At 34.1% G+C, this 14,379-nt stretch overlaps 1 protein-coding gene across 1 annotated transcript; it reads left to right on the forward strand.

The window, feature by feature from the left end:
- Positions 1 to 1,417: 1,417 nt before the first annotated feature.
- LOC120628704 lies at positions 1,418 to 11,928 on the forward strand. The gene is made up of 6 exons (XM_039897272.1): positions 1,418 to 1,739; positions 4,625 to 4,850; positions 5,541 to 5,774; positions 6,113 to 6,445; positions 8,141 to 8,269; positions 8,953 to 11,928. The coding sequence occupies exons 1-6, from the start codon at positions 1,635 to 1,637 to the stop codon at positions 9,552 to 9,554; spliced, it is 1,629 nt and encodes a 542-aa protein (XP_039753206.1). The 5' UTR covers positions 1,418 to 1,634; the 3' UTR covers positions 9,555 to 11,928.
- Positions 11,929 to 14,379: the final 2,451 nt, after the last annotated feature.

Here is a 14,379-nt window from a genome sequence, read left to right on the forward strand (position 1 = left end):
ACTTAACTTGCAGCCCCCGAGACTTGCGCGTAGCTAAGTAAATTAGTCCCATACAAAATTTCATTCTACTATCGCGTTCCATCGTCCGAACGTTTCCGCACTATATGCCTAATGCTTATTTTCAGTAAACCGAGGCCTTAACCGGATGTCTAGTGATTTCGGTTATTGAAAAAACTTTTCATCATGTGTTATGTAATGACGTTAGGCGCCATCTATAGTTTCGACACCGAGTCAGTCGATCGTAGAGTTTAGGGGACTCGTAAACCTCACCGTAAACTGACAGAATAAATATATTAATTCGGTTTATTTAAATAACCTTATATCCATACGAAATATGAAAATATGACAATACAAATACGAAATACCGCACCTTGTGGCAAGAACCATGGACAATTTAGGTTATATGAGTTGTCTAGTGAAAATCGATCGGTAATAAAACAGAATCTTCTTTTTTACTATCGTATTTTTAATTTTTCGTATTGATTTAAGTCATGTGTCAAGTATCAGTTTACGAGTTCCCTAAACATTACGCAACTTCGAATCGGTATCGTAACTTTAGATAGCACCTAACGTTTTATAGTTATCATAAAAGAGTTGGTAAAACGTTTTTGAAATTATACTTCTTTTGGCACACAGGCAAGAAATGATGAGAGTGAATTTTTACGATGCGCTCGCACACCGTCACAAATATCCGAAACCCTGAAGCTATAGCTATAGTCAACATATTAGTTTTTCAAAAGAAGTTTTGACAGTGTACTTCCGGTAATTTAATTGATTCAAGTGTACAAAAATCTCAAATTTAGTGAGATAACTAGATAATGCGTTATAATAAAACTTTTAATGTATTAATACCTTTTTCCTATGGATAGTGTCGTTTTTTTCTACAAATGTAGAATAAGACGAAAGATAAAATTTTTGAGAAGATTTTATCTTGTATAAAGAAGTATAACTAACTTCTTACGCGTTTACATAAGTACACACACGTTTTTTTACGCATCATTCAAATAATTAAATATCCGATTGATGCGTTTTCTAGATTTAGCTAGGTTTAGTGAAAACGGGTAATTGAGTCGATAGTGTGACCGGTAGTTACAGACTGTAGAGCGTTTTAACAAATAAACATCTATGGGATTTCAATGTTTTTTAATTAATCCTGAAAAAGGTATTTATTTTACCATTTTAATTGTATACCCAAATACCAATTTTCATCAATTTATCTTGAAAAATTAAGGTATTTAATGCAAACTACTTCCAAAAAGGGATTACCCTTTTCGAATGGGTGGAATATCTAAAAACTGCGATTCACATCCTTTTTTATTTGTTACTTTGCCAAAATACCAAATTTCTATTGTATCCATAAATTCATGATTAAAAATGTTTGTCCGTTGTTGCCACACTAGAAATATCTACTTATAATTTACATTTTATTCGTCACTCGCCATATTGTTTTTATTCCAAAATGGTTGACGAACTGTAGTGTAAACAGCTTTGTTGTGTTTTTTAATGAAATAGTGATTTCTTAAACTATGTTATTTTCTTTAATATGTGATGTGATAGATCTTTTGTTTACGCTGTCATAAATATGGCTGAGTTTCATAGATCCCGTTAGTTGCTTTCGATAAAGTAGAGGCAAGATGGAGTTGCAGTTGATTATCTTTATTTCTGTGTTACAATATGTTTCCGGACACTATCAGTTATGTGAAAACAACACCAAGGTAACACGTAGCTGCACGACACAGGTAAATGCATCTTATACTAATAATAACCTGGTAAGAACAATATCCCAGCCAAAGGTCCAAGTATTGATTTATCGGCAACCTTGAATGGTACGCGCTTATTTAGCTGAAATGTAGGTAGGTAAATATAGCCTTAGATATTTACCTATTATGATATCCCGCAAGTTTAAGATAAATTCAATTACTAAAATCTACAAATAGCTCAGTAGTAGCTACAAATGCTCTAGTAAAAAAATCAATACTTTTATTACTACTAAAATAATTAAAACATGTAGTGTTTTTGCTGGTCCTAATCTGAGGCCTCTACCACTAATAGTAAAACCATATCTCAAACTCACATTAGAACAATAGGTTGTAAGGGTAGTACTATACCTTAGAAATGGAAGATTTTTCCTGATGAAGTTTCATTCACGGTGCTGACGACGACACCGCAAACAATAAACCAAAATTTGTGGTATTAATGAAAAATTAAGTAGAGGCAAACTATAAAATATCTTTGCCCAATCTGGCTGAGCTGTTTGGTGAGGGTGCACCAGAATACAGTTATCATCATACACCTCTAAGTCGTAACTTGTACGTGGTGACTACGACAATACACACATCGCCATCTAGCCTCAAAGTAAGTGTAGCTTGTGTTATGGGTACTAAGATAATAATAGTCTATAATAGTGATATATAGTATCACTGATTAAGAATTATTTGAATTAAATAAATAAATACTTATAATATGCAGATAAACACCCCAACACTGAAAAACATTTATGTTCATCAGAAAGGCCCTGGTCACTGGGCCAGTCAGGTGTCTAAATATAAAATGTAAAATTGGCAATATATAATATGGGTTATATTATGTAAAATGGCTGAACGGCCAGCAGCATCCTCTGTACTATTACTCACATCTACAGCAATCACTAACTTGTCTGCATGGCATGGTGATTATGGGCAAACCCTCCCATTGGGAGAGGCCTATAATCCAGCAGTGGGATTTGAAAAGCTATTGATGGACTTGTTTGAAATATGAATCAAGGAATCAACTTTTATTGTACATAAAACAATAAACACAGTATATTCAATTTGACAATCTCTTCCAGGCAACTAATCGTATAAAAGACCCATAAGTACTATTTAAGGACATTGCTATATCTGAGTGCTTCTACTTTTCTCCGTTGCAGATAACATATAAATTGCAATCTTGTTTCGCCATAATTGTGGTCCGCCATATCATGCCCAAATCCATAGTGTGTAACTTCTGACAGTTGCTTAAAACTTTCAATGATGGTTTGTCTAATTTAGAATAATAATTTTGACAGCTCACGGTACATAGACCTTGATCTTTTTTAGATTACTCATTTCAAAAAACTCTGATTCAATAGTTTCATGGCAATGCTGTTTGGTCAGATCATAATTTATGTTAAGAACAATTTATTATTTCATTTAATCTTTGATAAAATTGTCCCCATCTATGAATTTTACATGCTGCACAACTGGCATCAATGGTTTGTGTAATGATTTCCTATTATATAACTAAAATAGTTTGTTGTGTTTTGAAAAACTATTGTGAGATAATTCTGTTGATTGAATGTTTGATTTACTTTGTTACAAAACTGACTCTGATAGTTAGGTTAGGTTAGAGAGACATTCACTAAGTGGGTGATACCTGTCAATGAAGTACAACATTATCTGTATATTTTATGCAAAAAGAAAGCAAAACTTTACAGTTGTGCAATTGTTGCTTTACACCTGTCAAAATTATCATCCTAAATTAGACAAGTAATAGTGGACAATTACATTGGATGTTAAAAAATCTGTGTTTTTGAAAGGAAGAGATGAGTTTTCCATTGTCATCCTTGTAATTGATCTATCCATTTTTATATTCCTCCTATGACCAGACCCCTCACAAGATGGATAGAGCTTAGACTTTTCACTCTGGTCTGATTAGAGTTGGAGGACAAGAATGACTGGTTGTAGAGTTTATAACAAGATCAATTTGATATTTTAAAATTGCTTTTCATATTTACGCATGGCATTCATTGCCTGACACACTGAACTAACTGAATTTGAATAATTATACCTGTATAACTCATGCAAATATTTGTTACTGAAGCAAAATTATATTTGAGTTTTAAGTAATTTATGAAGAAGTTAGTAATAAATCTGATTCAGAATGTTCAGTTTAGGAATTATAGAAGTTCTTATCTACTCTGACACATAATATTCTGAAGATTAGATTGATACTAAGTGTCAGAGAAGTTACACAATCTTATTATTCGCAATTATGATCAGACTTGCTAAGACAGATTGGTGTTAATCTAAAATGAATACAGCAGATTGCAGAACTATGTACCCCACCTCTAGATAGGTTTCTATATAGCAGACAGCTTAAATTGTTTGATGGGTGCAATAATGAGGCAACTAGATGCACCTCTTGCTTCAGATCTGAGTCAATTTAATGATTATAAATTATCAAATAGACCTAAGGTAAAAATATTGCAGCACCCACCTATTTAAAGGCCACATGAATGCACCATGAAGTTTTTCTACTATATTTGGCAAATCATCATCATAGTCAAGTCAAGTCATATCAACCCATTACTGACCCAGTACAGGGCACGGGTCTCCTCCCCAAAATGAGAAGGGGTTAAGGCTGTAGTCCACCACGCAAGCCCAGTGCAGATTGGTGGACTTCACACACCTTTGAGAACGTTTCGGAGAACTCTCGGGTACAGAGGTTTCCTCACGATGTTTTCCTTCACCGTTGAAGCAAGTGATATTTAAATGCACATAACTTACAAAAGTGAGAGTTGCGTGCTGGGATTAGAACTCGCCACCCCGAAAGTGGAGTCGAAGTCGTACCCACTGGGCTATCACCGCTTTATATTTGGTTACAGATACTCGGAGCTGGTCATTCAAATGTAAATTCATGTAAAGTGGAATATATTCCACCGAACAGTGCAGATTGTATTGACAACTTTGGCCCAATGTCATCAAACTCTCATATTGGCGGAGTGAAACTGAAGCCTTACATACTGCCATTTGTCCATCAAGACAACAGGACATATTATGCTGTCAATTATACAGTACTGAACATCACATTTAGCAATATAAAGTGGAAAAGTAAGTTGATTTGTTGTAAGCATTACAAAATACACAAATATTTTCCCTAGATATTTGGGATCTGAATGGGACCTTGCAGAAATATAAATCACTAGCTGTTGCCCGCAACTTCGTCTGCGTTTAATTTTTTTTTTTTTGATGTGGCATTCAATTTAATTTTATATCTAAAAGATTTAAAGTACTCAGTATCGCTTAGCCTTAAATGAGGGGTTTGATGCTGTCTGCTGAGGAGTCCTGCCCTCTATCTCCAAACACAGTATGGGCAAAATTAAACACATATTATAACCTCTATAGTACAAAAATATTTTTTTTAATCGGTTATAATTTGTCGGAGTTTTGGTGTAAAATCGTCAAACACTCTTCCCCTCTCCCAAAGGAACCGAGCTTAGTATCGGGATAAAAAGTATCCTTATTACTTCTAACACTTCCAAGAATATGTGTACAAAGTTTCACGAGGATCAGTTAAGTAGTTTTTGCGTGTAAGCGTAACAAACAAACTTACATTGACATTTATAATATTAGTAGGGATTCCTATTACCCTCTTGATAGGAATACTTTTGATTTCTGCAAATTCAATTACATTGTTTGAATTTGCATAAAACAGTAAATTATTTTCAAAATGTTCCATTTTTTAGACTGCATTCATGTATGCAATGTTTTGTACTCATAAAACAATATAAATATTTTCAGCCATGAAATTCCGTTTCCAAAACCACAAGAATGTGGAGAGCCACTGCAGAAACATAGTTATATCGAACGATGTGACGATTAACGACCAATCAGTTTTGTACTATGACTGCTACTGGTCTCTTACGGATGGCAATTATAATGGACAGAGCCATATACTGGATTTTGAGGCCACTGATGATTCGGTTGTTAACAGGGGCCAGTATTACTTTAACATACCTTCCGCACAAATGTTGAGTGAGTAAACTATTTAATCTCTTTTTTCGAAATGAGGAATTAGTTATTTTTCTTCTTCTTTGCTACTTCATTTCTAATTCAAATCCTGATGGATTATTTATATCTTAATTTCATAGGGCTTCGTATCATCTAGTTGGTCTGTTTATAATTTTCTTATATTCAAAGGAAGAGGATGCTATTGGACCAGAGCATATCTTGCCCTGTTAGTGCAAAACAACAATTGATATCCTTATTACATTTAAGCATGTTCAGTTAGTCAAAAGCCAGATTTGCCTTGATGATGGGAATTTTGAAAATAAATTTTAATTTTTTTTTAAATATTTCTTTAACTGTTACAGGTCCAACGATAACCGAAAAATACTGGAAACCCTTTGTATACATAGAAAACTTGACAAGTTCAATGAGATTACACATAATGCCACCACCAGATCAACTCAAGATCACCGCTTACCAAATAAGTATAATGCGAGAGTGCGAAAAAGGCACCCAGTGCAATGAAACTGTCAAAAACACTACTGTCAAGTTGAGGAATGACACTCAAGAAGTGATGTATGACTACAGTTGGCCAATCAAAGCTGGGTCTTACTACTTCGTTGTGAGTCCAATACATGAGAAATGTAAATGCGGCGAAGTGAAGTGCACGTTTGTCAAAAGTCCAAAAATTGTCATCAGTAAGTGTTTTTCATGGAATAAGCTTTTCAAAAACAAACTCTTTCAAAAACGAAATAGTAAAAATTGTACCTTAACCTATTTTAGTTGGAGATCTTATTATGACTTTTTATAGACAGTCAACGTAAGCATTATACTTAAGGCTGCGTAACGATTTAAACTCAAATATAAAAATTCTTTGTGTAAGCCTATCACAGGCATGTATAGTTAAAATAGTTAGTCTTCTTTAAAAAGTACTATAACTGCCACTGTGTCAGTAGACAGTATGAAGTGTTAATACATATTATGTTTCAATTCATTACATATCAGCAGATGTGATTGCACTCAAGTGCTGATCTTGATATTAAAATAAAATAATACCTTGATGAATACTGAGAAGTTCTCCACTAAAATGGTGGAACCAGGAAACATTGTGATATGCTAAAGCTTTGAACTGTCATAATCGACAGAGTTATGCAGTTGTAGATACATAAATCATACGCCAGAAATGCTCTTCTCATTAGAATTTGCCTGCTAAACCGGGGGTAGAGTCAGTACAAGCAGACTGACTTGACGTTTCAAAAGTGCTTATAAACTAGGCTTTCTTGAAATAAATGTATTTTGGATGTCTGAGGGTATGGCACAGTATTTTAGTTTTTAGTTAAAGAAGACAGTTTGTCATCGCCCTGCAAAGGAAAGATTTGTATGCATCAAAGTAGCCTCATCACTATGAATCCATTGCCAGCCCACTGCAGGGCATCATCTCTCAGAATAAGAAGGGAATAGGTTGTAGTCTACCGCATAGGCCCAGTGCGTTGGTAGACTTCACAACGTCTTTAAGAAGGTTATCGAGAACTTTCGGGCACAGGTTTCCTCAGGATGTCAAAGTCAAAGTCAAAAATATCTTTATTCAAGTAGGCCCATAGGTGGCACTTTGGATGCGTACATAAGAACTACACGGTAGTGAGATGATGGTGATAACCATTCGTAAACTTAAAACTAAAGCTACGAGGGTTCCAAACGCGTCCTGGTCTTAAAAGAAGCCCACAACAATCTTAGCCGGGTGTTTTTTTTTTGTTATCACCATCTCACAATGTCATTTTAAATTATTAGAAGAGCAACCTGGTTAGAGCAGTAATTTACACCCAAGCTTTTTATCGATTACGCAGTCCTTTATACTATAATAGGACTTTTCTATAATCTTATGTTTAATACAAACTTTGAACTTTTTAAGAGACATCTCCTGTTGTCTCCTGATGTTTTCCTACATCGATTAAGCAGGTAATATTAACGTATTTCCGGCTCCGCTTACATCTCCCACAAGATAGAAAAATTAATGTTACAATGAAAAATGTAAAATGTAAACAGTTAATGTTGGAAAAGAGCAACTCCTGAGTTTCTTGCCGGCCTTCTGAGTTTCTTCCAGTAGAATTACTACCACTGTACTTGTATTATGCCTACTTGAAATAAATGAATTTTGTATTTATTTAAATTAAAGTACGTACACAACTGTATAAATTTAAAGGAAAACATCGTGAGGAAACCTTCATGCCTGAGTGTTCTCCAAAGGTGTGTGGAGTCCACCAATCCGTACTGGACCAGCGTGGTGGACTACAGCCTTAACTCTTTCGCATTGTGGGAACAGACCCGTGCTCTGTAGTGGGCCAGTAATGTGTTCATGAGACAATGATTAACCGTTCTTATTTCTCACATTGCAGGCGTACAAGCTCACCAGACACTAAACATATGCATTGCCAGTATCACTGCGTTGGTTGTAGCTACATTGTTCGCCTATTACATAGTGCTTCGCGGCATTCGACGATACTGGTGCAAGGAATATGGACAAGGTTTGTAATCATAAGAAGACTCAGAGTCACTCAGCGGCCGATATAGAGATCTATGCTAGGAATATATCTATGTGAAAACTGACCGACAAGCCTGACGATGACCTGACGATCTGGGTCTCAAGTGGTACTGGGCGGGGCATATAGCTCAGAGAACCGATGGACGTTGGGGTGTAAAGTTCTATCTATCTTGTAGTCGACCCTCCCGGATCTTTTGTACTGGCCCCGTCCTCGAATCCCCCTCACCCTAAATAGCTTCGAATATCCACTCTAAGAGTTTGATTGAAGCTTTTAGGTTGAAGGCACAGTGATCCTCTGTTTGCGGATAGACCACTCCCAACAGGTCCAATCGCTTTCTAGCCAATCCGTCGCATTCACGAAGCTAAAGCTCCATAGACATCAGGTGATACAATACAATCTCCACTTACCATCAGGTGAGCATTCTGAAGTATGGTCAGATTACTCATCTGTCTGAGGTGTAATCAAATCCGATAGTTGTGAGAATTTTGAAATCTCTTAGTCCGTCAAATATTATTAAACCACCATATCACATATACAAAGCTATCAAACCGCCGCTTATATATGCGGTTAACACCGTAACGAACAAATGATCAATTCAACTCAAAATCTTTAACCTCATTACTTTTGAAAAGTTAGAATTTTAACATTTTTATAATTTTTTTCAGAGATCCCTCCACCTACAAAAGTGTTAGTGATCTACTCGCCTGCAAACCGCCTCCACGCGGAATGCGTCGCCTCATTCGTCACTTACCTACGTAGTGAATACGGCATTGACGTTATGTACGACGGGGATATATCCAGCACAAGCCACGGCGACCCTTACTACTGGGCGGAGGAAGCCATGAAGTTGGCTTCACACATTGTTTACATAGTGGGCCCAGCGGAAAACACAAATCTCTACAACAATATATACGACAAACCCATCAACGCACATACAAACGTTGATCTCTTGCTGCTATCTCTACTCAAAGCAATCCGAGCGTCCCGATGCCAAAAGGAAATTATGAATGTTTTCTTTGAACACTCAAACGGTCCAGTACCTATCGAAACTAAACACGATAAAGTTTTCTTCCTACTTAAGGACTGGCAGAAACTCATTGCGTTCCTATCAAAGAATTTACTGCCCAAGAAACAGATAATGCGCACGGAGAAGGGTAAATGTTTTCTGGATGATCTGTCAAGGGCCAAAAAACTGTTAAATGGCAGGAACGATGATGTTATAGTTCGATGCGAGAAGAATTTTGTTGAGAAGAAAGTTCTACTGTAAATTTCTGGCTACAACTTTTTTGTTTAAATGTCAAAAAATTATTTTGCACTTATACCATAACGTGTTAAAATATTTTTGTTCAGTGGTCCGGACAGTCAAACTGAACATGTTTCTAAACAAATATTGGCTGATCCCATATCTATCAAAGAATGTTGCTGAAACATTATGTTACAAAGATCACATACTATTGGTACTGAATAGTTTGATGTGAGAAGATTTGGGAAGAGAGTTGCACTTGTTTTGCCAATTGAAATACCAGTTCCACTGGCATTGTTTACAGGATTCACAATTTTTATGTAGATTACACATTGAACTAGATATGAAAAGAATTTTGTTGAGAAAGAAGTGCTACATGAATTGAAATGACCCAAGGCATTGGTTACATGAAATAGTGTGATTATTAATACAATTTAATATTGTGTTAAGACATAGCTACGTGCAATATTGTCTGTGCAATTGCAGGCTGTTACGAATGTGATGAAATTTGAAAGAGACGTTCTTGCGCAAATAAATAAACTGTTAATTTTATAAAAGTGTTACGAAAGCAACTGAGTTGATTACTTACCTACTTATGAGGATTATACACACAGAGTGATCACAATAAAGACAAACAAGCAACTTGCGACTAGATCATGCATTTGTTGCCTTCTGGATATTGAATCTAAAGGTAAATTGACTTATGACACGTTGCTAGCATATGGTACGAAGATACACATACAGTGCCCTTTAAGAGAACTTGACGCTTATTTTGTGTGCAGTATGCACTGGTGTATGAGCTACTAATTTCACTAAGAACAAATTAAAGAACAAATGGTTTAATACAATGCAATTCGACACTGTCCCATTTACATGTCTATTCTAATATGGTCAGAGGAAAAGAAGCTTTTATTTGCAGTGATACGGTACATAATTGCGTGTATGCCATTATTTTAGGTCATTAAGAAAAAGTGTTTAGTAAGCTGAATAGCACTATTGCATAGAAGCTAAGGTTTCTATTTCTTTAAATGTTGTAACTAAGTGACTCTTCTGTCTTGACTATTGTATTCTGTGGTAATGTGAACAGCTTTTGTCGAGCATATATATTTTAGAATTTGTGCACATAATTTCAGTGAAATGTGTTGTGAGTGTTAAATGTTCTTTTAATAAAAGGGAGTGAAAAACTATATATTAGGACTAAACTGTGGATTTTTTATTTAACTTGTGTGAGAACTTTCTTGATTTCTCTACCCCAAGTACTAAGTTTTATAAATTTACTAGTGCCAATTCACACTTGTGATATGTATACAACAGATTTGTACTAAAAAAATCATACTTCAGAAAAACTTTAAATCAGATATTCAGTGTGAAATGGCACTGTAAAAATAGTATTGGTAATTCTGCTGTCACAAAATTGTTCATAGTTTCTACATGTAACTTGTTCTAGGGGTTGCTGTATGTTATAAGATGTTGTCTACTTTTATTGATAGATTGATATTAAAGTATTCTCTGTAACACTTTAAAACTCTTTTAATGAGTGTTTATATTTTTCTATAATGCATATTACACAGAATGCTTCAATATTAGAAAACTCATAACTACTATTGCACCTATAGTCTATTTTTTTAAGAGGTTAAAGTCATCCATTTATTCAACTCAACTTAAGCAAACAGACAATCAATTAAGTATTCTCACATGGTTTTTATCTTAAAATATGCAGAGTAATGGAACATGCCAAGAATATAATTATTAGGTAACTTAAACTAATTAATCTCAAAGTACTTGAAAGTATGTGTTCTGAGGAGGACATATATGTTTGGATGTTACCAAAATCTCAGTGTTGCCAGTGATTTCATAATATGTCGCATAAAGTGTGTGTAGCAGACTATGTTCATAATCGTAAAAAAAAACAACTGTCTAAAACTAGTTTTTAGACTGTTACGAGTGATCTTATTTATGTATTAGAAAGTTATTGTCTGACAGCTGGTCGATGTCATTGCAAGGTGCTGGAAAAGCTGCCTGTATATCGGAACACTTAAAAAAATAGACTAGTTGGTTCAGGAATATTTTTATGGTTATATAATATATTTGTATACATAATATGTTTAGTCGTTGTTGTAATTCTACCCAGTTGATATATTTGCTAAGTCAATACATATTGATATGCCAAGCCACTTGATGTAATGTCATATTTCATGTGGTATAATTGGTTTAGTTATTTATTGAATTTTTGATGAACTCTCCAATGTCCTTTGCATTTAATCCCCAGGCTAGACAAAGTTGTTATAATAAATTTCTATGGCAAATCTAAAGTGCTAAGATGCAAGTGAGAGATCGCCAAATATATTTTAAAAAATTGCCTATCTGTCTTGCAGTATTTTTTTTTTGCATATAACATAGTTGTAGATTATTTTTTGTTGATATTTTCTTCTTTTTAAGGAATTAAAAAAAAAAAATTAGGTACTGGCAGCTAAGCATAGTTTTAATTTTATATGCATGTCTAATAGACATTTAACATATAATAGTTAAAAATCTTCTATATGAACAATAAAAGAAATCGGGAACAGTAAATAATTAAAAAGATTCTGCGTATTAAAAATTTGGCCGGAGATTGATTAAGTTACATTCTTTAACCTGGTAGTTTTGGGTATTTAATGTGTAATTAAACCCAAGCAATTAAACAAATGATTAGTAAGAGGCCGGAATGTTGTGCTCTCTCAGTCGCACATTTATGTAATCTATTCTTCAATGAAGTGTGGTGTACATATATAGATGATCTGTATTATATAGCATTATGTCCAAAAACAGTTAAAACCTTTTTACACCTGCGAATGTTGATAGGTCACAAAAATTTTCTCATTTCATAGAGAATGCATTGTAGCAGCGTGTTCGAGAAACCGATCTAAAGTGGAGTGGTTAAACGTTTTCTGTATATTCTTAATTCTATGGTCCATATATTAGCCACTATAAACGTAGGTGATATCATGAATTTCATTAAAAATATAAGCCGATTTGAATGTTCGATTATTGAGGTAAAAAAAATTACTTACAGATAATATTTAATATTGCAATCTATCAACAGTTGGTTCTGATAATCCTAAACTTAAAGTAGTTAATAATTCAAAAATACTATTTGCTAACCAGGTAATTTTAAAATTAGTGTCACAGTATTTTAGTTTAATAAAAATAGGACAAATTAGATTACTATAGCAAAATGTCTACAAAATAATTTAGTTTCCGTAATAAATATTCTTCTTCTTACGGTGCCGTCTCCTTACTAAGGTTCGCAATCATTAGGGCATCTCTACTTTGGACAACGCTGCTCTAAATAATGATTTGGTGTTCTTTCCAAACCATTGTCGTAGATTTTTTTAGCCATGATATTCTTCTCCGGCCAGGCCTTCATCTGCCTGCCACTTTACCTTGTATTAAAAGCTGAAGAAGTTCATATTTTTTGGTGTTCCACAAATAATAGATATTATTTATATATTTAAGCTGAACTGACTAGATTATTATATTAAATTTAGTTTATTTATTAGTTTTCATATATTTTATAAAAAGGTGGTATGGTATATTAATATGTTATTTATTACGTACTACTTATATTATAAAGAGGCTTTAAGACTTAACTTGGGCACACCCCTCAAATATCAGCATATATAATAAAAAAATGTTAAAAGACTCGTATAAAGACAGGGATTTGGTACTCCTCCCTTTGAACACTTGATAGGAAACCTTGTTTATGCTGATATTTCTATGATTGTCTGTGGTGCGTCTTGAGTTACATCTTAAATAATGTTTATTATTCTGTTGTCTTATGATAAGGAAAATTTTCGAGCATATCTTTGAGCCTGGTGCTTTTTATGTCACTTTGAAAGTTTGTTACCTATCACCTTCCAGTCTTCATTAGAGAACGACTTACGATAGTCCAAAGCTTTATAGCCCGAGCAAATAGTCCAATAGCTTTAAACTCTTGTCGAAGGTCGTACCTTACAGTCCATTTACTTATATATGCTTGGAGCAAGGAGAAAATATACTTATAAAAAAAACTATCTCTTTATTAATAAATTGAGGTTTAACTGGCATATTGTCATTGATACCACGTAACTAACATTGTTAAATAACATTAAAATTAAAAAAAAATCTAAATTGATTTATTTTAGGTAGGCTTTTTTGTAGTGACTCTACCACCGGTTCGGAAGGCAGATTCCACCGAGAAGAGCCGGCAAGAAAGTCAGTAGATTTCTCTTTCTCTATTTAATACTTTCACTGCTTAAATCGATAGGAGGAGGACCTCTGGTAATGATCTAGAACAATCCAGAAATAACTCTGAAAAAAGACCAGCGGTGATAATCTTACTGAAGCAGTTTCGTCTGCTATAAAAACTATTCTAACTAAGTATTCCATAGTGCTCGGTAACTATGTTAACCTTAATATCCGAAATCAAACAAAATATGTTCATTTCTTTTTATAAAAAGCAATTATTTATTTAAAAAAATAAATAGTTTTGGAAATATAAGCAAAAAATTCAACCAAATGCTAAGAAAGTTAAATGAAATGAATAAAATGTTGAGGATAGTAATATTATTTCAATATTTTCATAGTTTTTCTCGGATTCAGATCAATTTTGTTATTTTAAATAAAAATAAAAAATTACTGTATGTGCTGTTAAATTCGGAATAATTGTCTTGCATCTAAAAGAGTCAATGTAAATGTAAACGTACTTGTGTGTGCTACTTTACAGTGTTAGTTACGCGGTTTAAAACTTGACGACTATGTAATACATATATGCAATCAAAGTCACTTTTTCTTCATATGTATAATCTTGCTATCCTATGGCTTTATTTTC

The sequence above is a fragment of the Pararge aegeria genome, chromosome 13 (genome assembly GCF_905163445.1).
Source record: "Pararge aegeria chromosome 13, ilParAegt1.1, whole genome shotgun sequence".
Lineage (NCBI taxonomy): Eukaryota > Metazoa > Arthropoda > Insecta > Lepidoptera > Nymphalidae > Pararge > Pararge aegeria.